Source organism: Saccostrea cucullata, unplaced genomic scaffold (genome assembly GCF_032062105.1).
Source record: "Saccostrea cucullata isolate Sc308-1 unplaced genomic scaffold, CSIRO_AGI_Scuc_v1 ctg2050, whole genome shotgun sequence".
Taxonomy (NCBI): Eukaryota; Metazoa; Mollusca; class Bivalvia; order Ostreida; family Ostreidae; genus Saccostrea; species Saccostrea cuccullata.
In genome coordinates this window covers 117980-145844 of record NW_026926947.1, presented here as the reverse complement: position 1 = coordinate 145844, position 27865 = coordinate 117980, and the positions used below count along the sequence as shown (strand labels likewise).

The following is a 27865-nucleotide window of genomic DNA, read 5'->3' as shown; positions in this document are numbered from 1 at the left end:
CCTTGGTTTTAACTTTTGAGAAATTTCAACCTTCGGCAAAAGTTGTAATACATGGGCATTTCTGTTTCACAAATACATTCTTAAACACGTGCTTTTCTTATAATAAAGCTTTCCCCTGACTACCATTATTTTTTACTCTTTGACCTGGACCTAGTAGTATTGCCAACTGCTAAAAATCTTCACAAAAAGCTACATGTACCATGCGGGGAAGGGCATCATTGTTTCACTAACAAAAGTATTTATTATAAAAAAAATAATTAAAGCCATAGTTTTTCTATGCATATAAACGAAGTTATATTTGCGTTTAGGCTGACAAGCAGCGTCAACATTGCGTGTGAAAAACGTTTATCGCATTAAATTGACGGATAATTTTATTCCCAGTGGCCGCACGACGCAAAATCCTTTACCAAATATCGCTTTGAAAAATGTTGAACAGAGGAACTAGTTTGATAAAGACGTTTGTGTCCGTCAGGCACATTTTACAGTTATATAGATCATATTTATTCAACCAGAACGTCAACTTGTTCTTATTCAGAACATCTATTTACATACGTCATAACCCACTAAAGCACGATTTACGTGAAAAAGTTAAAATAATTTTTTCACGTAATTCAAACCCCGCGAAAAAACATTTCCTCCCTTTACGACACGCACTCTTCGACTTCTAGTGAAAGTTTTGCCTGTGGCTGATTGAATGTTCTTGCGAGTGACTTTTATATTTTGACTGAAACTCTCCACATCTTTGTCTACGAGGGCCATTCTTTTCATTTCCATAAGCATTTTTACTCTTTTCGGAAATCCTGGTTGTTTTTCACTTTCTTCAGACTGTATCATAAGATCGATGTGCTCTACTGCTGATAAAGGATCAGGTCTTAACGCAATCTCTTTGAGTCTTGTTTTGCAACGATTCATCTCATTCATCATTGAAGAAACCTGCTCAAACAAATCATCCACATCATAAGTCAGTTCTTCAATATACTTTTCGTGAGATAGTGTTTGGCCTATAGCATCTTCATATCTCTTCTTCATCTCAGCGTATGTTTTTTTGACAGTTTCAGTAACATATTTAAAGATGTAGGGAGTGTTTTTATGAACTGACCAGATGCATTTCTCTACGCATATTCTACAATGTCCAGTTTGTCTATCCATTGCCCAGCAACCACTTTTCTCAGCGTCATCTGCTATCTGGCATTTTTCATGGCAAGTGACATTGCAGTTAAGGCAATTTGTAACATGCTGACCTTTTGGAAGGTCAACCATTTCTTGTCTGGTTTCTTCGACCTGATATTCAAACTTTTCATTGTTTTCTATTTCCTTTTTGTATCTGTTGAAAATATCTAACTGATCACTTAGTTCAGACAATTTTGACAATCCTGCTGATACTTGGGGTCGAACATTTGAAAGAATAGTTTTTAACTGCTCTCTTTCTTCTAAAACGTTTTTTGTTTGACAGAGACTTCTTGTTTCAAAAAAATTCATTTGGAAGAAAAATCTGTCAAAACTTTTGCATCCCATCTCCCAGAACATCGGTGACAAAGCATTGTCATTTAGATTTTTATTCTCCGCAAATAGGGCCGAATTATTGAACTGAAAAGTCGCACCGAAATGCAGATTAGACTCTTTTAGAGAAGCAAGTACTGGGGGCTGTGCACCATCAGCAAATGTAATTAGCGTGCATATGTTTGATTCAATGTCTTTTCCAAACAGAGACATGATAGAGCTAAATATGTACTTTTGCACGACAGTAAGACGTGCATCAGGAGCTTTAACAAGAAAGCAAACAGCATCGATGTAGAGGACACCTTGTTCACCTTGTGCGGAAAACAAGTGTCTTATTTGATCTACAATAGCGTGGTCACGTTCTATTCCTCGTGTGTCTCCAAACCCTGGGGTATCAATGATGTTAAGCATGTAGTTGAGTCGACTTCCTTCAGTTGGAGCAATTCTATATACCGTTATCCATTCTGTCTGAGACATGGCCTGTGGAGGTAAATTTCGTGATATCAAAATTCAATACAATATTAACTTGTTAATAGAAATTCTAAATATGACAAGAACACTTGACAAAAATTTCAGCCTAATCTTTCCTCCTTAAAAGTTACATAAAATATTATGAAGATTTAGGTAAAATCTTACGTATTTGATCTCAAATACTGTATACAAGTGGAAAATTTAGCGAGACGCAAATGTAGTTACTTTAAATTAGTATTTTATTTCAAAAGAAAAGTAGTTTTGTCAATTTTAAAGTGCTCACCAAAGAAGCACCCCTGCGAGATGAAATTAATAATTTCAGGAACTTTTTAATGAACCGTTCATGAATACTTATTATTTATTCATAACAGATTCATGACTGGTTCATAAAGACAGGTCATAAATTTTATTCATGAATATATTCATAAAATGTAGTTCATGAACAAATATGAATATTGGTAATTTTCAGGTTGAAGAAAACTGACTCATCACTCCCATAATACAACTTTTGCATGCAGATGCAATTGTTGAACAAGCCCCTGGTATAATTAATAACATGCTATTGTTTTGATTTTGAAAATATGGGATCAGAGCCGAGTAGGAGAACATAAGAGGTTAAAATCACTATTTTCTACTCTATGTAATTGATAACTTAGATTCTTCAAGATAATTAAAATCTGTTATGAACTGTATACATGTAGAAGGGAGATTATAATAAAATTATGATTATAATTAAACAAACACTGCATTATCATTGACAGCATTTTCTCATATTGAATTACTAATGTTTCTTCATCATTTAAATTAGCCAGCTATATTGATATTGTGCTTTAAATAATCTTATTTTTCACGACACAACTTTGTTCGATCCAATTTTCTCTATTGCTAAACTTTAAACAATTAAGGTAGATCGCGGGTTTGCTGACGTCACAATAGGATTCGACGTAAAAACCTTACTACGTTTACAGTATCAACTACAAACAAGCAAAAAGTATTTCCATCAGTACATTAAAGCTTGTTTTGTCTGTAAAAATATCTATTTATATGTAATAAAAGATAAAGGATCAATCAATAACTAATCAATACTAAATTAAATTAAGAATTAACATAACGTTAAAATATGAAAGGTCAAAATTTATTCAAATAATATGAATCTGTGTTTCATTGAAAAAAGTGTGACAATTTAGGTAAATTATGACATTGAATGTTTACATGAACATTTATTGCCAATCAATGAAAAAAATTAAATATGCGGATAAAACATGTTTTATTTTCACTGAATTGTTGATTACATCGTGATTCTGAGACATACAAAAATAATGACGTTGCACTAACGTTATATAACGTCTTAATGAAATAATATATGTTTGTCACAAATTTGTAAAACTTGTAAGTTTTTTTGCGAGAAAATTAGCGAGAACACTTATTAATTTTTTTTATAGACCGATTCTAAATTTATTTCAGTTTCATTCTGTTGAGTAATATAAAATTCGTCTGCCCCGTTTTTATATCATAAGCATGGTTTTGAAATGCGTTTACAGACGAGAAAGGCGCATTTTCTATATATTTCATTGTAACAGCGTCACCAGTTCTCATCAACATTAGTGCCTTTGAAATGCGATAACAATATAACCACACAGATGAATCTCACAAAAAATTCAGAAAGTAAAATCTGAAACGAGAGGGTTCAGTTGACAAATTTTCAGAGTATGTTTTCAGGCAAACAGTAAACCCGCGATCTACCTTAAGTTGTAAAAACGTATCATTAATTTATTAACAACTCTAAAATCGTATCTCTTGTCCGTACTGTACCGTACTATTCTTGGGTCGAAACGCTTTATATTTTGATGCAGTTAAAGTTACATTTTTCTGTCCATCGTGTGTAAATGACACAGCACAGACTGCATGATTGTATCTATGACATGATCCATATTCATATTTTGTAGTCTATTCTGAGATTCTCCTACAAACTTTCATAACTCAAGGTACTCAGTTTGAGGGAGAGTGGTTCCAAGAGATATTTGTTGTCCTCTTAAAATGGAGGCGGCCATACTTACAATGCGAAACTATGGCTCTACATGTATAATGTAAAAAAAAATCTTAATCATTAAATGATAACATATTAATTTTTAAAAAAATAATTTCAGTGAAAAATTATACAGATAGAGTTTGTTATATTTTGTTAAACAAAAATCTTGGCAATCCGAAACTATTTCTTACTATTAGCTCTGCATTACACTTTTTAAAAGGCGAAAACTTTTAAACGCGCGAGACGTTAGAAAGTGAATCGGTAGAGTGGAAGGATTATGAGCGTAGTCATTCTTTGTCAACCTTTGAAGAAAATAACAGAATACGAAGAAAGAATATCCAGAGGATCAATTTACTTCATAACTTCAGATATGAGTGATGATATACAAAAAAAAAAAAAAAAAAAAAAAAGAAATAAAAATATGGACGCAATCGCTGAATCATGTGAATGTGTGATATATCTGTCTGTAGATGTTACTGTCTATTTGTAAAAGTTGTGTCTTTTTTTAATGAAATTTTTGCCAAACTTTGTAATGAGTAGGGATCCAACCAAATTACGTTACATTCAATAATTAAAGATTGAGGATCAAAACATTCATAATCCTGTTCACCTACAACAACGCGGGCAAGGGAAACAGGCTAAACTCCCGCTCGGAATACTTTGATATGATGCAGAATTAAATGAAACAAATATGCAAAAAATACAATTAAGTCTTAAATTTTCACATTCATGAGCAATTTCATAAAATCTTTGTTCTTGTAGGGAAAAAGGAAGCAGTTCACAGATAATGTTGATAAGTTTAGATCAGAAGACTCTGGCTGCAAAAAAATCCAGGCTCTTGAAGAAAAACAAAAGAAAGAAATGAAAATAAGAATAGTTTTCGATCAAAGGATCTAAGTGATGAAATTATGGAAATTCCAAGAACAATTTTTTGATTGACCACCTCTGCTCAAAATACATGAAAGCCCTTTTAGCTGATGTCCTAATTGCGGAACATTTTTTCTACCAGACTTGGATTAAAAATAATTCCATTTTAGGCATGAAAACACACTTTGAAATATACGGAGTATTTTTAGGAACCCGCTCTCCTCTTGACCAAGTAAGGTTAAGGATTCTGCTAAGAGACGCATTTGAATTGACATTTTTCATAATTTTACCAGGAATGATCTACATAATTCATTTATTATCGTTATCACTTATCAGAGTTGTTTACTTGAACAAAGATTTTGTTACCATGATTGGAAAATAAATTCTTTGAAATCTTTCAAGATGATATATTATAAAATATCTTCTTTTACAGTTTTTCATTTTGCATAACTTATTACATTTTTGTTTACAAAGAAGCAAAAACATTCAAGAATAGTTCATGAATATTCCTATATAACTTTTACAAATTATTCATGAATAGTTCATGAAAATGCATTGAACTTATTAATACGAGGGTTGATCCAAAAGTTCGTGGAATTTCTTCATATTTTATTTATTATTCAGTGGAATTAGTTGAAAATTACAAATGAAAATATAGACACTTGATGAATATTTTAAATTAAAAAAAACCATTTTAAATATCTTCGATAGTACCTTTATGGCAGTTGCCATAGAAACGGTTGTTTGGAAATGCGGGGGAGACATTAACGCGTTTATTATCATTTAAATTCTTAATTCGTAAAATAAGAATTAAACCGCCATATGTGGTATAAAACGAAAATTATGTCATTATTACGATTGCTTGATCTTTTATGAACCTTTGTGTGAGAGTTTTACTGATTTTACTGGATATTTAGTTTATTAGTTGGTGACTTATTGTTCATCTTTGAGTTGTGAGACAACATCAAATTTTGGTCAAGTCATAAGTTTTGAGAAAAATCCCAGGATCACTCTATCTTAATCTATCTTACACGCGTATATTATTGACATAGGCTTGGAAAAAATGCATTTAGTTACTGGTTTTCCAGAGGCATAAGAAATTTAAACAAACAGAACTTCCATGGACATTGATAAAAGGTGTGGTCGCTTTTTAGAGGTTCTGTTTAAGTACGTATCCCCCTAGACAATTTAAAAGCGTTAATGGACGTTGTCGGCTGCCGTACTGTTCTTGACATTGCTACTGAAATTTGAACATCATATGGAAAGATGGGTAGTATTTTTGAAATATGAGTAAAAAAAGTTGGCGCGAGAGGATACTCAGGCTTTTTTGAGAAAAAAAAATGGAGAAAAAGGCAGCATTTTGTAGAATTACGTATTATAATTGGACATTTGGGCGAGATGCTTCTATAACGTGACGTGACATATTTAACTTGACGTTACGTCGAAGTCTCCCCCGGGTTTCCCAACTATCCATTTTCAGAAAGCTCGTGTGACCTTATTGGTAATTGGAAAGTAGTGAAATTTTCCAATATTGTTGTATTATGACTCTATACTAGTATTATGAATATGCCTGTTGATTGATTTCATCAAATCACGATAAAATTTTAGAAAGAAATTCCACGAACTTTTGGATCAACTACATAAACTTTTCTTGAAAGATCAAGAAAAAAATTCATGAACTTTTCTTGAAAGTTCAAGAATTATTCTTGATCATTTTGCAGGCAATTAAAAAAAATCCAAGTTTGTTCATGAACAACAAACTATTCTTGAATATTCTTGATTTTGGATTTCATGAATAAAATCCATGAAATCATGAGTGACCAATTTTAACTTCATGGGATCTTCATGAACAATTCATGAGCAGATTCAAGAATATAATTCAAAAAAATTTTTTAAAAGTTCAAGAATTATTCTTGATCATTTCGCTGAATTACAAATACTGGGGTAAATCACAATTGATTTTTAATAATATTCAATTTTAGCAATCTCAGTACCCTCTTTAATTAGGCCAAATTGAATTCTCGCTAAAAATTCTGCTCTGTATGGTTATTGTTTACACCAATGCATTAAATCAACATTTTAATTCTTAGACTTTTCAGCAGAATTCAAAATATCTGAAAATCCCTTCACATTTACGACGGTGGCCAAATCACATCCAGGGAAATCATAATTTGAACATTTTTCTTTTATGTTATTATGTAAATCAATTGCAATATCACATTTAGATTTCGTTTTGGTCTAAGATGCACGCATTTGACTGAACCTTCATAATTAAAAATTCTGTACATATAATTACACCGGAAAAAACAGAATACACATGCCAAAAAGGGTAGCGTTTTGTAATCATTTTTGGCAGCACACCTTGTATATGTAAAATAGCTCATTCATTTAATATAGTAAGGGTAGGTTAGTAATTATTTCCAATTACAGATAAAATACCTGATTATGAGTTTTCTTTTCTTCATCTTCCAGTGTAACCATTGTAAATCGAAAAGGATCTTCAAAACTCACTCCTAAAACGTAGTTAATGATGCCATCTACTAATGTGCTTTTTCCGGAACCTGTTGCTCCAACTAGCATACTGGTTTTCTCCTCAGTATAACCATGATTGAGTTTGCCTGATTAATATTGTTTTAGGTACAATAAGATGAAGACAAATTGTACATTATATATAATAGTTTATGCATGTTTTAACATATGATGTAAAATATAAGAGAACCACAACACTCACCTGAGTAACTTTACCTATACGCTGTCCTTACCAGATTTACCCACTTGTAATCCCTACTGTGGTCCCGTCTTACCCTCAGGGGTCATGATTTGGAATTTTCACTATCCCTTAATGCTTCCACATAAGTATCAGCATTTTATGGTCATGTAGATCGGTTCGTGGGAATATCAACTAGCCCAGAATGCTTCTGCATAATTGTTAACTTTACTGGCCCCGTGGTTCTTGATACGGAGAATACGGAGAAAAGATTTTTCTTATACATGTATTTCAATTTAATAATTTGATTTCCCTACTGTAGCCCCGCAAAAACCCGGGGATCACGATTTGGATAAATAAGTATCGCATATCTCATTTCTGCGGAAGAGGGTCAAAGGGCCTGGTCCTTTATTTTAATAATTTAAACTCTCTTTTACCTAAGAACGCCTTATACCAAGTTTGGCTAAACTTTTTCTGTGGTTTTTAAGAGGTTGAAAATGTGAAAAATTTAGAGATTGACGGATAAACGGACGGACGACAAACAAAGGGTGATGAGAAAAGCTTACTTGAGCTTTCAGCTCAGATGAGCATAAGAGATTACCAGATTGATTATGTTAAAAATACCTAAGAATAATTGCCTGGTTCTTGCTTGAGGGTTTCTAGCTCTTTGATTTTCTTGAACAGGAAGTTGATATTTCGAAGGATCATTTTTATTAACAAGAATTGAAGATTCTAACATCATTGTTGCCAATGACTTTGTTGTCGAAAGATCCTCATTTACTGGTCCATAACGTCCTTCCTCATCCCCAAAAATTCCTCTCACTTGAAATATATATTGTGTATTTGCCATAAGTCCTGTTATAGTTACATGATTTTCATCGGAATCGGTTTCAACAAATTTCCATTTTTCTTTGTCGTTCAAACTCTTATACCGAATTTGGTAATGATCAACTTTTTCTGATGGTTTTTCCCAACAAAGCTCCATAACATCGGATTTGATTTTTAAAGATTTTGGCTTCCCGGGGATCTGAAAAAAATGCATGAATTTTTGATAAAGCGACCAGTCTTAATTAACAGCACACATAATTTTGATATTGTGAGTAGAAATATATTATTTTGAGAATCCAGGGTTCGTTTGTGTAAAATATCTCAAGTACTTGATCATATAATTTAATAAGTACCGTTTTCCTGGGTAGCTGATTGAAATTTTACTAAACATATTGCTCAGCATGTTTCAATATTTACATTCGCTGGGTTTTCTTCTAAGCCAACAGTGAATTTAATTTGAATACCATTTTTGTATATTTGCATTTTGCAATTATTTGTCTTTAACATTCCTTACAAATTAAAATTTTGAGTCTGTGTGACTCACACACCAATAATTCACACAAAATCTCAAACATTTCTTGTATAAGTACATTTTACATATTTGAAAGCACCAAAATATACTCAGAATTCAATTTTGAATTAGAAAATCGCGAAACCTACATTTATCCTGGTGGAAAAGTGTTCACTATGCCATTCTAATCTCTAAAAATAATTTCACTCAATTTGAACGGAAGCCGATAGGTAGAAAAATATTTTATCTGGCGGCCACCAGATAATTTTTTTTTCTACCTGGCACCTACCGGCTTCCATAGATTCGCTATACCTATGTCTTCCACCGTTTGCAATGTAGAGGAGGTAATGTTCGTAATAGGCACTTCCCGTGTAATTTTGTAGATGACGAAATGATAGCCTTCATAGACCGAGTATACCCTATAAAATCAAGAGAGGTGGACCTTTGTAGAGTATCATTTTGTCACATTCAAAAATGGGGAGCGCCTATGATGTTTGGTTTGTCTTGTTCTTGATATTTCTCCATGCCTATCTTTTCTTCACATTCATGTCCCCTGATTCTCTTCATTAAGCGACTTTAATTTATACACATAAGGATTTCATCAATATCAAACAATGGTTATAACAGGAAGATGATTCTTTAAATTAATATGAATGATTATTTCTTTACTTCTTCATCATTACTTTCGGTGAATTCAATACCTTAGGATCCGGTTGTAACGGAGCATCCGCCCTGAAGAATGAAAATTGTTCTTTATAGAGCGTACATATTTTTAATATAGAAAAGAACCAAAACTTGTTTACATGTCTTATTATGCTAATTAGTCCAAAAAGTTTCATATTACCTTTAAATTTTATTTACTGTTTAAATAAACGTTGCATTGGGTTTTTTATTTTTAGTTTCATTGATTCATTTTACTTACTCTAAAGGGGGCAAATTTGATTTTTGTGACTTTAAATTTCTAATGTCGTCACACAAAATATGCCCTCTTCCTGATCGCTGTCGTAGATGCTGCTTCGCACAATCTTGGCACTGCGGTTCAGGAACTTCACATGTTTTGCAGAAATGCGTTGCAACGCTTTGTAAATTGTCGTATAAACACGGATCGCAAAAAATTGTCTTCTCGTCTTTCTCTCTGAAATCGAATAAAAGGAATGTTTGACACAACAATCAAATAAAATACGAGGGACGTTTAATAAATAATGTCATCGGGGCTCGGAAAGAAATAAAAAACGCTTTTCTATGATTTTGTCTTAATGATTTAACTAAAATATTCTCTTTTAATTAAACACATGTCTATAACATTTTGATTAAGGTCTTCCGTCTCCAACGGAAGACCTTCTTGTTATTCTTCGGTTTCTTTTTCCCTATTATTATTTTTTTTTCCAACCGATTTTGTGCACGCGGTTTTTAAGCGTTTTTATGACGTCACTTCCGGTCGTGAGATATGGACAATTTTCTGATTTTAAATTGCAATTTTGTCTTAACTTACTAGCGAAAACTGCTTAAGATATGAACTGGAGACTATTTGGAGATGATAGTTCATGACTTATAGCGTTGCAGAATCACCTTTTCGTGCGATGTCAATACTTCCGGTCGCTACCGGAAGCGAATTTAAAATACGAAATTTTTCAACTTTTGATTTTTAAGATTTTTAATTTTGATTTGAATAGAGACCCTTTTGCAGAAGCGAAATATGTAATTTGTTTGAAAATCGAAAAAGCCAATCTCGAGATATTTGCATTTGAAAACGCGAAGCGGCGATTCCAATGGCTAAATGGTTAGCGCGTTGGATTGTCACGCGGGCGACCCGGGTTCGATCCCCCGTTTGACCAAAAAATTTTATTATTTTTTTTGCTCGACTTTTCAATATTTTTAAATTTTAGACCATTTGGAACAATATATTGTAAACTTTCAAGCATATCTTGCGTAATTAGGGGCCACAAGGAGCCAGAATGTAAAATCTTTGACGCGTTATATCTCCAAAAGGAGGAGTATTTTGATAAGCTATATTGAACAAAAGATGTTCAAAATCATGTTCTAAACAATATGCAACCTTTTATTATTTGCTAAACGTCCCCATTAAGGAGTTGAGGGGTTGGCCCCTAAATATTTCCATTTAGCATATCTCCACAACGAATAGAAATCTCTGAATAAGTGTTGAACAAAAAATCTTTAAAATCACAAGGCCTTTCATTTGATATCAAGAAAAAGGGGCTGACCCCTCAAATTAAGGGCTCAGAGGGACCAAAAGTCTTTTATCTATAACTCTCTAATGAACAATATTTTGTTATACATTACTGAAGCAAAAGTGTTTATCTTAAAGATTTGCAACAATATATGATACAATTTTGATCATAAGTTGCGTAATTAGGGTCACAAGGGAGCAGAATGTCAAATCTTTGACGCTTTATATCTCAAAAAAGGGGGATATTTTGATAAGTAATATTGCACAAAAGATGACCAGAATATTGTTCTAAGCAATATGCATACTTTGAATTTTTGTAAAACGGCCCCATTAAGGACTCATAAGAGTGGCCCCTAGATATTTCAATTTAGCATATCTCCACAACAAGTAGAAATCTCTGAATAAGTGTTGAACAAAAAATCTTCAAAATAACAAGACCTTTCATTTGATATCAAGAAAAAGGGGCTGACCCCTCAAATTAGGGGCTCAGAGGGACCAAAAGTCTTTTATCTTTAACTCCCTAATGAACAATATTTTGTTGTGCATTACTGAAGCAAAAGTGTTTATCTTAGCGATTTGCAACAATATATGATACAATTTTGATCATATGTTGCGTAATTAGGGGTCACAAGGGGGCAGAATGTCAAATCTTTGACGCTTTATATCTCGAAAATGGGGAATATTTTGATAAGCAATATTGAACAAAAGATGGCCAGAAAATTTTCTTAACAATATGCATACTTTGAATTTTTGTAAAACGGTCCCATTAAGGACTTGAAAAAGTGACCCCTAAATATTTTTATTTAGCATATCTCCACAACGAGTAGAAATCTCTGAATAAGTGTTGAACAAAAAATCTTTAAAATTACAAGACCTTGCATTTGATATCAAGAAAAAGGGGCTCAGAGGGGCCAATATTCTTTTATCTATAACTCTCTAATGATCAATATTTTGTTATACACTACAAGGGCAAAAGTGTTCATCTTAACGAATTGCAACAATATATGATATTTTTATCATATGTTACGTAATTAGGGGTCACAAGGGACCAAAATGCTATATTTTTTATGCTTTATGTCTCAAAAAGAAGGAGTTTTTCATAAGCCTTATCAAACAAAAGATGTTCAGAATATCGTGATAAAAATGAGAAACTTTAACTTTAATAAGGGAAAACTCAATGTCATTCTCTTTAAACGAATATCTCAGTCAAAATCACATCTCATCTTATTGAGAAATTCAACGGAAGACCTACTCGTTGCTCGCAACGAGATCTCATCTAGTTCAATTTCTAATTGTTTTTAGAACACATTTTGAAGTATGACCTTTGCATACTGGAATATTGCAGATCCTATGATTTGTTGTACTTTTTTTTTGTCCCCGCTTGAAAAGTGGGGCATATTAATTTTTGGTCTGTCCGTCCGTCCGTCTTTCTGTCTGTCTGTAACGTTTTCGTTTCCACACGATATCTCGAGAACCCTTTGAGCTTTCGCAATGAAATTTTGCATAGCAACTCCCTATGGACTAAAGAAGAATTCTATTGATTTTGAGGTCAAAAGGTCAAAGGTCAAGGTCATAAATTCGCAAATTCTGTCTGTTATAACACTTTCGTTTCCGCGCGATATCTCGAGTCAAGCTTAATGTCATATGATTTCTATGTTGTATGTCATCGAGCTGATGACTTTATTTATTGTACGTCCCTCGTAATTCTCGTATCTACGTTTCATTTCAAGTACTGTAATTATATTTAGCGTGTACAATATTTGGCGGAAAGTGATTTTTGAACAAGTTATCGCAGATTTGATTTAGCGCATCTATTAATTTGCTTATTAATGTATAAATTATATGTTTAAGACATTTAGCGTTGTACTTGAATTAGCGGAAGTTTTTGTCCGCCAAAAACGCTAAAAAGAATACAGCGCCAAATGTAATAGGTTTACAGTACATTGTAATATTTAGAAAGACTCGATAATTCGGTATTAAAATTAAAATTATAAAATATAGGGTGTTGAAAACTTGTTTTAGAATATACCGTTAATGGTGAAGTCAGGCTACTCAATCTTATATCAATACTTCGTGGTATTGTTGTGAGATGTGTATTGTTTCATTATGTATATAATTAGTAACATTAAGTTTCTTGAAAATTCCAGGGTGGTCAACATGTTCGGTCATTTGATCTAGAACATTCTTAAATTTTGTGTATGCCCCTGCGAGGTGAAATTCATGATTTCAGGAACTTTTATGAATCGTTCATGAACATTCATGATGTGTTCATGACTGGTTCATGACTGGTTCATAAAGATGGTTCATGAACTTTATTCATGAATATATTCATAAAATGTAGTTCACGAACAGATGATGAATATATATGAATATTGATAATTTTCATTTTAAAGACAGAAAAAATGTAGAGTTCAAGGTATTATGAATGTTCATGAATTTTCATGAAGACTAAAATAATTGACAAAAATGATTAACAGAAAATACTCAATACTCTCATAATACAACTTTTGCATGCAGATGCAATTGTTGAACAAGCCCCTAGTATAATATATGTTTAATAATAATTCTTTCACCATCTAAAAAAAAAACATGAAATCTCTAAACATTTAGTGTTTTTATTTGATTTTAATTTAACAAACACTGTATCACAATTGACAGCATTTTTTTTTCAAATTCATTACTTGTGTTTCTTCATAATTTAAATTAAACAGTTATATTCATCATAATGTGCTTTAATAATTTTTTTCATCACACAACTTTGTTCGACCGAATTTTCTCTAACATCAAACTTTAAACAAGTTGTTGGAAAATGAAACATTCTCGAAAATGAACTTAGTGAGCTTCGTAAAAAACGTTTTATATATTTATTAACAACTTAAAAATTATATCACTTGTCTGTACTGTACCGTATTATTCCTGGATCGAAACGCTACATACATTTCAATTTTGGTGTAGTTAAAATGTCAAAAGTTTCCCTTGCTTCGTGCGTTAATGATAGAGCAAAGACAGCATGGTTGTAAAGTACCTATGATCCACATTCGTATTTTGTAGTTTTAATTCTCCTATGCGTCTTCACAGCTCAGAATATTCTGTCTGAGGGCAAGAGATTGTTATAATCATGTCATAGGGGGCCACCATACTTGCTATACGAAACTAAAAGTCAATACATGTATAATTTATAACGTAAAAAAATCGAATTCTTCATTGATAAAACTTATTTTGATATAAAATATTGTATTTTCAGTGAAATGTTATTCAGATAGTGTTTGTAATTTTTTTTAAACAGAAATCTTGGAAATTCGAAACTAAGGTATTTCTTAGCTCTACCGTACATTTTTGAATAGGCGCAAACTTGAAAACGCGCGAGACGTTGGAAGTGGGAATTGTAGTGTGGAAGAATCAGTATTTGTGATCTATTATTTGCATAGTCACTGTGCCGTTTTCGTATTGCATGATTTTATTTCGATCGGGTTCAATATTCTGTTTATACTAATTATGGTAGCCATGCTGTTTGCCTGGCGTTTTGGCTGTGAAGTTTGGTGATGTTGGCCTCCATAAGGAGTAAGTTTTATATTGTTTTACTTGAAAATATATCTAACTTGATCATCTGTATCTAACAGTATTATGCAATATATTTTATCATGTTTAAATTCCTTAACTACAATGTTTTGTAAAACCGCACATTTTCAGCATGCGATAGGCATAGGCCTGTTCAGCTCACATGTTAAAGTTACGCATTTAATTTTGTATGATTGCTTATGATTTTGATATTTTGTCAAATTCTTATTATGCTTTTGTAATTTGTAGTTTTTCACCCTCTCACAAGGTGTGTCCAATAAACAGTACAGTCACTGATCTTTGTCAACTTTTTAAGAAAATAACAGAATATGAAGAAGGAAGACTATACATAGGATCGATCTACTTCATAACTGGTGAGTGACAAAAAATGGAGACAGTCACTGAGTCAGAAATCTGTCTGTAAATGTTACTGTCTATTTGTAAAATAACAACTAATTAAAGCACATTATGATAAATTAATATGTCTCTTTTTTTAATGCAATTTATTTTTGTCTAACTTTGCTTTGAGTTTGGATCCGACCATATAACATACATTAATTATAGACTGATACTCAAAACATTCATAGGCCTGATTGATCTACAAAATGGTGGTCCAAGAAAATAGGCATAAATTCCACTCAGAATTTTTTAATTTGGAAGTGTCTCTGATGCAAAATTAAATGAAACTAAAATGCGCAAGAAAATACAAAAAAGTCTTATGTTTTACAATCATGGGTACTTTCAGAAAATCTTTCTTTTTGAAGGAAAAAGAGAAGCAGTTCACAAATGTTGATGAGCAGAAGAGAAGAAACTCTGGCTGCACAAAAAATAAAAAATCTGAGCTCTTGAAAAAGAAACAAAAAAAGAAATGAAAATATGAATGATATTCAATCAAAGGATCCAAATGATGAAATTCTGGAAATTCTACTTGGAGAGACAATAAGGATTTTTGAATTGACCACCTCTGCTTGAACTGCTTGAAAGCACTGAAAACTGTTAACCTGGTGCTGAACAAACGTCTTTCCTAGACTGGAATTAAATACTGTTCAATTTCTGGCATTAAAACACAATTTGAAACATGCTGAGGAAGGATCCCCCTCTCCTTTTGACCAAGTAAGGTTAAACATTCTGCAAAGAGTTGCATTTGAATTGAAATTTTTTATACTTACACCAGGATGAACTACATTACTCATTTTCTATGGTTTAATGTGTCAGAATTGTCTATTTTAATTTTATTAACAAAGATTTTGTTGCCATGGTTGGAAAACAAACAACATTTCTGTAAAATCTTTCAAGATGCTGTATTATAAATCATCTACTGTTACTTTTTTAGCATGACTTTATGCATTTTCATGAATAAATAATAATATTTCATTTTTTGTTTACGAATAAGCAAGAATATTCATGAATGCTAATGGTTCATGAATTTTATTCATTCATGAACATTCCTGAAAAAATTCATCAAATGATTCATGAATAGTTCATGAAGATCCTATGAACTTATTATTGGACATTCTTGAAATGATGAATCTTCATGAATATGACTCTTCATGAATTATTCATGAAAAAAAATATTCATGAATATTCATCAATTTTCTTTCATGAATAAAAATTCATGATTTGAAAATGTCCAATAATAAGTTCATAGGATCTTCATGAACATTTCATGAACATTTCATGAATGAAATTCATGAAAAATTCAAGGAAATTCATGAATTATTCATGATCGTCTCGCAGGGGCGTCCAGATTGTTCCAGTAATATCATGTTTTAATAATTTCTAGAATATTCTAGATTTATGATACTATATAAATACCCTGTCAATTCGATGCAAATACAATACTTTGTCGTATAAGCACTATTGAGATATAGATGGGATATATTTTCACTGGGACATTGTGTGCAGCAACGGACACTCTGATGTATGTATTTTTAGATTCTTGCTAAGTTTGTACTTTATGTTTGATATATTTATTATATATTACTGTAAATAAATTATTGTTAAGTTTAAACTGTGCTATTGATCTTTGCTGGCATTTCGGGTAATTCTGACCCATAACAGAATTTGGGGCTCGTCCGGGATAAAGAATTTCTTGCACTTTTGCAGTTTATTGTCAAAATTTTGTTTATTGAACCGTTAAATTTGATTATAAGCCAGCAAAAATCAACATGGTATTTTCGGTCACTGACTTTCTTGGTTCACCAAGTGTTCAGGTTTTTGATACGTTAAAAAAGGATGACTTGATCGCATTAGGTTTGCATTTTGGGTTAGATGTGAAATCCTCTCAGAGAAAGCAAGACATAAGAATTAAGGTTGCAAACAAACTAGTAGAAGAAAACATCTTTGAAAAATACGATCTTCCAGAATATACAGTTAAATCAGAGTTAGGCTCTTATAAAATGGCAGAATATCAGTTTCAATTAGAGTTAGAGAAAATGCGATTTGAAAGAGAAAAATTAGAAAGAGAAGAACGAGAGCGTGAACGAAAATTTGAATTAGACAAATTAGAAAGAGAAGAACGAGAGCGTGAACGAAAATTTGAATTAGACAAATTAGAAAGACAAGAGCACTTTGAGTTAGAGAAATTAAGATTACAGCACCAACCAGAACCGTCATTTGTCAAGAATGAATTTGACGCAGCAAAAAATATTAGGTTAGTTCCGAAATTTCAAGAAAAATCTGTAGACAAATATTTTCCCCAATTCGAAAAAGTCGCAGAGAATCTTAAATGGCCACAACACGTTTGGTCAACAATGTTACAAAGTGTACTGGTTGGCAAAGCAGCTGAGGTATACTCTGCACTAGGGGTAGCTGAAAGTTCAGACTATGAGAAGGTCAAAGCAGCAATATTAAAAGCATATGAATGAGTACCTGAAGAATATAGACAAAAATTCAGAAAGTATAGGAAGTTTGATAATCAAACATTTGTTGAATTTTCACGAGAGAAAGAAGATTTATTCGATCACTGGTTTAGATCTAAGAAACTTGATAAAACTTTTGCTAATTTGTGCCAAGTCATCCTGGTAGAAGAGTTTAAGGAATGTGTTCCTCAAGATTTGAAAACACATTTAGAAGATAAGAATGTGAAAACTCTTGAAGAGGCAGCAGTCATATCTGATACTTATGCTCTGTCTCATAAAAAGAATTTTGTATCAAGATCTCAGACTAGCAGTAATTCTACCAATTCAGACACATATAAAAAGAGTGGTTCAGGGTCTCAGTCTTCCACAAGTCTCCACTCTCCATCACAAGGTGGTTTTAAGTCCGGTCCAGGACGTGTTGAAGGATCTTCTGGAATAGGGTCGCTTCCTACTTGTAGTTATTGTAAGAAAAAAGGTCATCTGATCAGTGAATGCTTTAAACTTAAGAGAAAAAATGATTTTGATAAAACTCAACCACACGCTTGTGCGGCACTTAGAGGTGATAGAGAAGCCTTAGTTTCGATTTGTTCTGACACTCCTGATGTCCAGGGTTCACAGTCCAGTTCTATTGATTCTATGGAGGATTATAAGCCCTTTATGTCTCAGGGATTTGTTTCACTCGGTGACTCTAGCGAAATTAAACCTGTCCAGATTTTGAGAGATACTGGTGCTGCACAGACGTTATTGTCAGAAGGCGTGCTTCCTTTGTCTGAGCAGACTTCTACTGGTGGGTCATTTTTAGTACAGGGTGTGGAGCTAGGCGTCATTGATGTTCCCCTGCATAGAATTTGTTTGAAGTCAGATTTAGTTACTGGACCTGTTACTGTAGGAGTTCGACCTACTCTTCCCGTTCCAGGCATTTCCTTGCTGCTTGGCAACGATTTAGCTGGTGGAAAAGTTGTACCAGATCCTATAGTTTGTGAGAAAATCACTTCAGATGTCATGTGTAATGATGAAGATGATGACATATATCCAGCCTGTGCTGTTACCAGAGCAATGGCCAAAAGACGAGAAATGGAGGCAGACCATACTCAAGCCTTTGACAGTGCAAATTCTTCTACTGATATTGATTTGAATGACACTTTCTTATCTGACCTTGATGGCACTCAAACAAGCATGGAACCACACAATATCAAGAAGTCGGTGACGAATGAACCTTTATCAAAATTTAATGGTGATGAAGATGAGTTAAATCTACCAGAAAGCCAAGGCAAGGATATCATAAGCCGAGAGCAGTTACTTTCAGCACAACATAAAGACCCAGATATCATTCAACTTAGTAAGAGGGCACTTCCACCAGAAGAGACCACTAAAGTTGGAGAATGTTTCTATATGAAAGATGGCATCCTTATGCGAAAATGGCGACCACCTGACGCTTCCCCAGACGAAGTGTGGCGTGTTGTTCACCAAATAGTGGTACCAGCTGCTTATCGTCAAGATGTAGTGAGCTTAGCTCATGATACACCTATGGCAGGTCATTTAGGTGTCAGTAAGACTTATAATAGGATTTTGAGTCATTTTTATTGGCCTAAGCTAAGAAAGGATGTTTCGAAGTTTCGCAAGTCATGTCATGTTTGTTAGATGGTAGGTAAACCGAATCAGAAGATACCATCCGCCCCTCTTCAACCAATTCCAGCTTTTGAAGAACCGTCGAGTCGAGTGTTGGTGGATTGTGTAGGACCTTTGCCTAGGACTAGATCTGGGAACCAGTATTTACTTACCATTATGTGTACATCCACTCGATTTCCTGAAGCCATACCTCTTAGGAATATAAAGGCAAAGAGCATAGTTAAAGCCCTAACCAAGTTTTTCAGTTTTGTAGGAGCACCCAAGGCAATTCAGTCGGATCAAGGCTCAAATTTTATGTCGGGGTTGTTCCAGCAAGTCATGCATGAGTTGGGTATAAGGCAATATAGATCAACTGCTTATCATCCTGAGTCCAAGGGGGCGCTAGAACGTTTTCACCAGACCTTAGAAACAATGCTGAAGACCTATTGTTATCAGTATGAGAAAGACTGGGATGAAGGGGTTCTTCTTGTGCTATTTGCTGCACGAGAAGCAGTCCAGGAGTCTCTTGGGTTCAGTCCTTTTGAATTGGTGTTTGGTCATACAGTTAGAGGACCTTTGAAATTGTTGAAGGAAAAGTGGCTGACTGAGACTAGTGATCTTAATCTTTTAGATTATGTGTCTGATTTCAAAGAAAAAACTTTACAATGCTTGTAAATTAGCACAAGAAAATTTGAAGAATTCTCAGATGAAAATGAAAATGTGGTATGACAAAAATGCCAGAAATAGGAAATTTTGGCTGATTTTGATGCCAAACTTGGACATTTGAACATTCACCAAAAAGAACAAGTTAAAAACTTGATGAATGAGTATCATCAAATCTTTTCGGATGTTCCAAAGAAAACTAATGCAGCTTGTCATGATGTCATAGTGAGTGACGTTCTGCCTATCAAACAACATCCGTACCGTCTGAATCCAATAAAATTGCAGTACCTAAGAAGGGAAGTGCAGTACATGTTGGACAATGACATTGTTGAATCTAGTAAAAGTGATTGGAGGTCACCGTGTATTCTTATACCAAAACAGGACGGTACCTACCGATTATGTACAGACTTTAGAAAGGTGAATTCTGTTACCAAAACTGATTCATATCCAATACCTAGAATCGATGACTGCATTGACAACATTGGAAACGCGAAATTTGTCAGTAAATTTGACCTATTGAAAGGCTACTGGCAAGTACCGTTAACAGAAAGAGCAAAAGAAATATCTGCTTTTGCAACACCAGATGGACTTTACCAGTATAAAGTAATGCCTTTTGGCATGAAAAACGCACCGGCTACATTCCAAAGGATGGTTCACTCCCTTCTTCAAGACCTTGAGGGATGCGAGGCCTACATTGATGATGTCGTCATATACAGCAACACATGGGACGAACATCTCCGAATCATGCGTGCTTTATTTGACATTTTAGCTAAAGCAAACTTAACTGTGAATCTTGAGAAGAGCGAATTTTGTCATGCTTATGTAGAGTATTTAGGTCATAAAGTAGGTCAAGGTTATGTTACACCCATTATGGCTAAAGTGGAAGCTATTGCAAAGTTCCCGATTCCTACAAACAAGAAAGAATTAATGAGGTTTTTGGGCATGGCTGGGTTTTACAGAAAATTTTGTCCAATATTTTCCTCAGTTATTAGTCCATTTACAAATCTTTTACAAAAGAGGGTTAACTTTAAATGGACAAAGGGCTGTGAAAAATCCTTTCATAAAATCAAATCTGTCCTTATGAGCAACCCAGTTCTGTCAACTCCAGATTTTTCTAAGCAATTTAAGCTTACTGTTGATGCTAGTGATGTTGGAATCGGGGCAGCTTTGTTTCAAGAACATAGTGATAAGGTAGATAGAGTTGTTTCTTATTTTTCAAATAAACATAAAAAATTTCAACAAAAGTATTCCACCAATGAAAAGGAATGCCTTGCTTTGTTGTTAGCCTTACAGCATTTTGATGTTTATCTGAATGTTACTTTGCATCCAATTCTTGTATATACAGATCACAACCCCCTGACATTTTTGCACAAATTGTCAAACAAGAATCAAAGACTGACTAGATGGAGTTTGTTGTTACAAGAATACAACATAACAGTTAAGCATATCAAAGGCAAAGACAATGTTATTGCAGACGCCTTGTCAAGAGTATCGTAAACATACTAGATTTTGTATTAATGTACATGTTTTACAACTTAAGTTTTTCATTGACATTCAAACTTTTTAAGGGGGGAGGTGTTGTGAGATGTGTATTGTTTCATTATGTATATAATTAGTAACATTAAGTTTCTTGAAAATTCCAGCGTGGTCAACATGTTCGGTCATTTGATCTAGAACATTCTTAAATTTTGTGTATGTCCAGATTGTTCCAGTAATAACATGTTTTAATAATTTCTAGAATTTTCTAGATTTATGATACTATATAAATACCCTGTCAATTCGATGCAAATACAATACTTTGTCGTATAAGCACTATTTAGATATAAATGGGATATATTTTCACTGGGACATTGTGTGCAGCAACGGACACTCTGATGTATGTATTTTTAGATTCTTGCTAAGTTTGTACTTTATGTTTGATATATTTATTATATATTACTGTAAATAAATTATTGTTAGGTTTAAACTGTGTTATTGATCTTTGCTGGCATTTCGGGTAATTCTGACCCATAACAGTATACATGTATGTGTTTTAATAAGTTTGAATTATAAGGTTTTCTGTAAATGTCGATTTGAATATATAAAGGAAAACTAGAGGCATTGTGAGCAATGAGCTCACTAAATGATGCCCCCGCCTCCCATATGGTTATAATAGCAAAGTCCATGTTTTGCTGTGGCCGGGAAAAACCCAAAATATGTGTCGAATCAAAAAGTAAAATAGGAGGTGAACAATGGTACAATATGTAATAAAGATTCTGAGAAAATTAAATTGTCATTAAATTTCACTGAGTGGTATAAGAGGAGTTGCAGATAAGAGATGGGTACCCCAAAGCGTAACAGACGGACGGAAGGACGTAAACACAGACGGACGGACATACCGATTACAGTATACCCTCTCACTTTTCAAGCGGGGGGCATAATAAACGAAAACGATGTAATCTGCATAGAACTATTTGTGATCGATCTTACCTATCACTCAAAATAGTTGACTGGGAAATTTTTTCAATATCGTCACAAAGCTTGTGTCCTCTGCCATTTCGTTGTTTGAGATGATGTGTAGCACATTCCTGGCATAGTGGTTCGGGTTCATCACAATCAAGACAAAAATGTGTAGCAATGTGGTTCTCTTTCTCAAAAGAACAAGGCTCGCAGTACAACACCTTTGCCCCTTTAACTAAATCAGTTTTGATTTTTTCTAACTCGTAACAAATTTGATGATTCCGGAAAATTTTTTGTTTTAAATGCATAGTTATACAGTTTTTGCACAAAGGCTCTGGCTCATCACAATTAAGACAAAATCCAATAGCTGTGGACGTAATGTCATTAAATGCACAATTTTCACATAGTGGATCGTTCTCTATTCGTTTACTTCGAAGAAGCTTTTCAAGATCGCTACAAAGTTTGTGATTACGTGTTTTTCTCTCTCGAGTATGCTGCGTTGCACATGTTGAGCACATCGGTTCAGGTTCATTGCAGGTTTGACAGAATGAAGTGGCATTGTTACTTTCATTCTCATATTTACAGGGAATGCATTTGACAGAGAATTTATCATCGTCCACTTGACTCTCGGTTTCTTCATTTTTTGGTGGCAAACCAGGGCAAAGACTGTGCGTTGAAAAAGCTTTCTCGTGTTTTTTGGAACATCTTTCGCAGAGAGGAAGCAAAGGTTTACAGGTTTGGCAGAAGGAATGTGCCTCAATTATATCGGACCCACTGCAGACACCACAAAGGGGCCTTGATTTACTTTCAAGGATTAAGGCATGCGTTGTGATATCCAGCCATGCATGGTCAATCAGTACGTCGGATTGATGACGGATTCTACATTCGTTGCAAAAATCAAAGTTGCAGGAATGACAGTGATAAGAAGCACTTATTTTGCATTTGGCGCAAGGAAACTTATCGCCTAGAAATTGTAGCAAGGGTAATATCTGATGGACATCTTTCCCGGCTTCTAACCCATGAGATTTAGAGCAAACAGAACACAGCTTTTCTTTACAAGTAATGCAAACGTTCTGAACTTCAGAGTTGTGTTCAGTGCAGACATCGCTGTTTCCTTTGAGAATCAATTTATTCTAAATGAACAAAAATCATTATTATCAAATCTATCATTTGAAACCAGTCGCCATTGAATTTAGAACAGAATTAAACAAATAAAAACTTATTCAAAACGGTAACATTCATAAGGTTTAAAGTACTTTGTTCAGTTTTTTAAAGTCTGCTAAGTTTTTACCCCACTTTTTACGACGAATGTTCAACGTCGATGACCAACTGAGGAACAAACTAACAACGTAATATTTCCTGATTTTCTTTTTCCTTATAAACTTAATTGGGTAAACATTAAGAGTACGACAGGAATAGTTTGGAACTTTGATTACCTTCTTATCGAGTAAATCTGGGATTTGAACTTGTCCTATACCAACCATTTGATTTCCATTGTTTTCATCTTCAATTTCCACCAATTCGGTTTTCAGAGTTTCCCATTTTTCCAGAGTCTCCCGGGGAACATTTTCTTTTTTATTTTCATTTTCCTCAAGAATATCTGTTTTTGACTTCATAAGTAGTATGATACCAGAGGAAGAATAACAAATAATTATTTCATTTAAATACGGCACAGGTATAGGAATTAGATATAGGCCATTTTAACTGCATGCACATATAAATTATATATCTTGAAGACTTGTTAGCTCACCTGAGCCGAAGGCTCAAGTGAGCTTTTCTGATCACATTTTGTCCGGCGTCCGTCTGTCTGTCCGTCTGTCTGTCTGTAAACTTTTCACATTTTCGACTTCTTCTCTAGAACCGCTGGGCCAATTTCAACCAAACTTGCCACGAAGTATCCTTGGGTGAAGGGGATTCAAGTTTGTTCAAATGAAGGGCCACGCCCTCATTCAAGGGGAGATAATTGGGAATTAATGAAAATTAGGTGGTATGTTTTAAAAATCTTCTTCTCAAGAACCACTGTGCCAGGAAAGATGAAACTTATGGGGAAACATCCTCAGGTAGTTTAGATTCAAGTTTGTTCAAATCATGACCCCCGGGGGTAGGGCGGGGTCACAATGGCCGACCGAAGTTTTACATAGAAATATATAGGAAAATTCTTTAAAAATCTTCTTCTCAAGAATAACAAAGCCATAATTGATCATATTTATATGGAAGCATCCTCAGATAGTGTAGATTCAAGTTTGTTCAAATCATGACCCCCGGGGGTAGGGCGGGGCCAAACTGGCCAACCAAAGTTTTACATAGAAATATATAGGAAAATTCTTTAAAAATCTTCTTCTCAAGAATAGCAAAGCCATGATTGGTCATGGGACTACTTTTGGATTTAAACTTTTCAATAATAAACCAATTTCTATTTTTTCCAAGCCACAGTGCTTAGGTGAGCGATGTGGCCCATGGGCCTCTTGTTTTTAACTTTATATCATTATCTAACAAATACACATGAATTTCTTAAATGAATTATACCAAATCGATGTTAATTTTGACCAATACACAAAGATATCAATGTTTGATTATTAAAAGAAAAACTCACAGTATCTTCACAACGATCATCAGACATGCTGGAATTGTCTATTTTTCTAAAAAACTCACAATTGTCTTCCTTTGACCTAAATACATAATTATAATTTTTTAAAGCGAGGCGTACACATATCCAACAAAAGTATTATAAACAACTTTTGGGATGAAAAAAATGTTCAAAAAGAGATTTTTTTTAAAAACGTGAATTCTCTTCAGTTCTTTTTGCATGGTTTACGACAAGTCACCTGAGTCACTCAGGTGACCTATTGCTCTCTATTTTTGTCTGTCGTCCTTCGACTTGCGTCGTCCGTGAGGACTTTGAACATTTTCAGTCTCTTCTCAACTCCTGAACCAGTTAAAGCAAATATTAGATATTACATGTAGATTTTACAAATTGCAGGCAAATAAAAATGTGAATTCCATAGTCTCTTTCTTTTTTTACTCCTGTTCATTAAACAGACGAGCTTTTGGCATCATTGTAAGAAACATGGGCCCTATACCAGAATTGTGAAATTTATGGTCCCAGGATCAAGAGTTCTGGTGTTCAAGCGGAGTTCTATTGTTCATATAGTGTATATGAATAAATTCTTCAAATATATAACTATTTTTCTCTGCTTTTGGATATTTAGCAGACAAACCAAAAACATAATTTTAATGAGAAGGAAGTCTTTGTTGTGTAATTGGAGAAAATGCTCGAATGCTTTAAAAACTCTTTTTTACCACACCACAGTAAATACCATAGAAACGAAGAGCTTGGTAATGATAAGTACATACTAATTTTGAGCTGCACAATGGTATTATGTAAATAAAGAATCCGTGTTATCATTAATTTTATTCAGTAGTTGCTTATCTGATTGAATGATAAGTAAAGGATGCATGATCAACAATTTTATAATTTTTAGCCACAGAGTCAGGGGTACTGGCGTTATTAGAACGAGTCACTCTTGTAATCATGTATGGAAAAATTTTGAGTTTTTTAACGGTTGATAGAATTCTGTAGATTAAGCACACATTTGTGATTGAAATGATTGAGAAGGGAAGATTTACTCATATTTCTAGGGAGAATACATTTAACTTTTGTTGTCAAATGGAGTTTGAATATGAGTACCATTTTATTTCAAAATGTCAACTGTATCATAAACTTGTACAGGGTGTATCTTGGTATATACTTAGCATGTATAAACTATTACAATCATTATCAACTGAAAATGTGTGTGAACAGTAATAAAGTGAAATTCCCCCAAAAAGCAGAAGTACTTAGAGATTCACATCTGTAAACTGGGGATTTTTAAAAATGTTTTGTAGGAAATATTGTACAAAAGCGATGTTATCTTAAAGTACAGCTCTCGTATATGAAAATATTTTATTTATGTATATTCCTTCTGTGAATTACATCCTGTATTTTGTGAATATGTTATCTGACTACCGTATGTTAATGGTCTTTTTGTAATTTTGCATTTACTTAACAACCCAGGAAATAAAAAAAATGATACAATATGACATTATATGGTATTGACCCGGAAGAGCACGTGTAGGTCAATATAACGTAGTATTTTTCAAACATTGTTGGATCTCAGCCAATCAGAGATGGGGATATTATTCCATCATTTAATAATTATACAGTATTTATTGCCCTGTATTTAGAGTAGAAATTATTGTATATAAAAATATTTCAGTGTCCAACTTGATTTTAAAAAGCATTTTATGCCGAATAGAATTTATTTTTTTACCGTAATAAAACCAACAACTTTTTTTATATACTTAATACAGTTTCCAAAAAAGCGTATCTTTTAGGCCTAATCAAGTTTCTATATTTATAGGTTTTTCACATTGTTATGTATACACACTGAACTGTGCACTACCATGTTATTATTGTATGTGCTTCCAGGTAATCAAAGCGAAAATGAGAAGTCACCCGAAATCGTTTTTTAAAAGTCGACTTATTTCTTATGAATAAGAAATTTGAATTATACATATAGGTCAAAATCGCTTCCTCGAATCAATGGATTCTTGACAAGGTTTTACTTTTTTATAGTACGAATTGGCAAGGATTTACTCAACTTTATTAACCTTTACCCTTGGTACACAGGCACCTGACGTTACTTATTTTTCTTTTAATAAAAAAAAAAATACTGTTACCTTATCACAGGAACCTGACGTTACTTATTTTTCTTTTAATAAAATAAATATACCCTTACCTTATAATAAACGTAATTTATCAACATTGGAACATGAACAAAATATTTTTTCAATATTTAGAAAAATTCCATTTAAACAAATGCATTTATTTTGAGGTCAACCTTGAATAATTTCCTTATCTTTCTTGCATGAAAATGAAAGTAAATTCAAATTTATGACTGCACTGTCTGCGATAAAAAAAATACATCATATGCAGATTTCATAGTCTGCAGAATCAAAATTATTTTTTTCCCCTGAAACAACGTTAATCTTGCCAAAAATGTCTTGCTGATACATATATAAGATTTGAAACTTTTGACCTCTATAGATTAAAAAAAGTATTTGAATGTTTAATTTTTGTTTAAATAATTTTTTGTCCAGTAGAATTTCACGTCATGCTTACCGTGTAAACATCTACATGTATAAAACTTTGTTTCTAAAAAAAAAAAAAAAAAAAACTGACTTAAATATCATAATATCTAGGCCTAGTATCTGAATACAAAAAATTACCCAAACGATTAGAATGCCAAGGAAAATTAAAGTCTTACCACAGAAAATCTATGTCCAATCGGGATTATAAATGGATTCACATATAATGTGTTTTCAACAAAATGCTGTCAAAAGTTTTCATTGTTTATGCACAGTCATCCGACGGGTATACTTCCACGTAATTTTTGTATGCGCACGCAATTTTGTGCTTCCAAGTAATTAAAGCGAAAATGCAAAGTCACCGGAAATCGTTTTTTGAAAATCGATTAATTTTTTACAAATTATTGTTTTATGAAATTAATTATCTGATTTAAATTAAGTCAAAATCGCCTCCTCGAATCAATATCGTTTTGTTGTATATAAAACGACTGAAGGAACGCTATTTGTC

General features: G+C 33.4%; 1 protein-coding gene across 1 annotated transcript; it reads right to left on the bottom strand.

Moving 5' to 3' along the window:
• Positions 1 to 558: 558 nt before the first annotated feature.
• Positions 559 to 27608, bottom strand: LOC134273000 (uncharacterized). The gene is made up of 9 exons (XM_062755171.1): positions 27537 to 27608; positions 24824 to 24899; positions 23667 to 23840; positions 22261 to 23363; positions 9836 to 10048; positions 9615 to 9645; positions 8199 to 8601; positions 7307 to 7485; positions 559 to 1980 (listed from the first exon to the last, which is right to left on the bottom strand). The coding sequence occupies exons 2-9, from the start codon at positions 24848 to 24850 to the stop codon at positions 589 to 591; spliced, it is 3522 nt and encodes a 1173-aa protein (XP_062611155.1). The 5' UTR covers positions 24851 to 24899; positions 27537 to 27608; the 3' UTR covers positions 559 to 588.
• Between the last annotated feature and the right edge of the window lie 257 nt (positions 27609 to 27865).

Bases quoted from the DNA above. Each gene is read 5' to 3' on its own strand.
- LOC134273000 (XM_062755171.1), bottom strand. From the start codon at position 24,850: ATGTCTGATGATCGTTGTGAAGATACT. The intron at 8,602-9,614 runs GTATTGAATTCA...CATTTTTTTCAG, and splicing joins CGTTACAACCGGATCCTAAG to ATCCCCGGGAAGCCAAAATC. The intron at 1,981-7,306 runs GTATTTTATCTG...TTACCTCCACAG, and splicing joins AAAAGAAAACTCATAATCAG to GCCATGTCTCAGACAGAATG.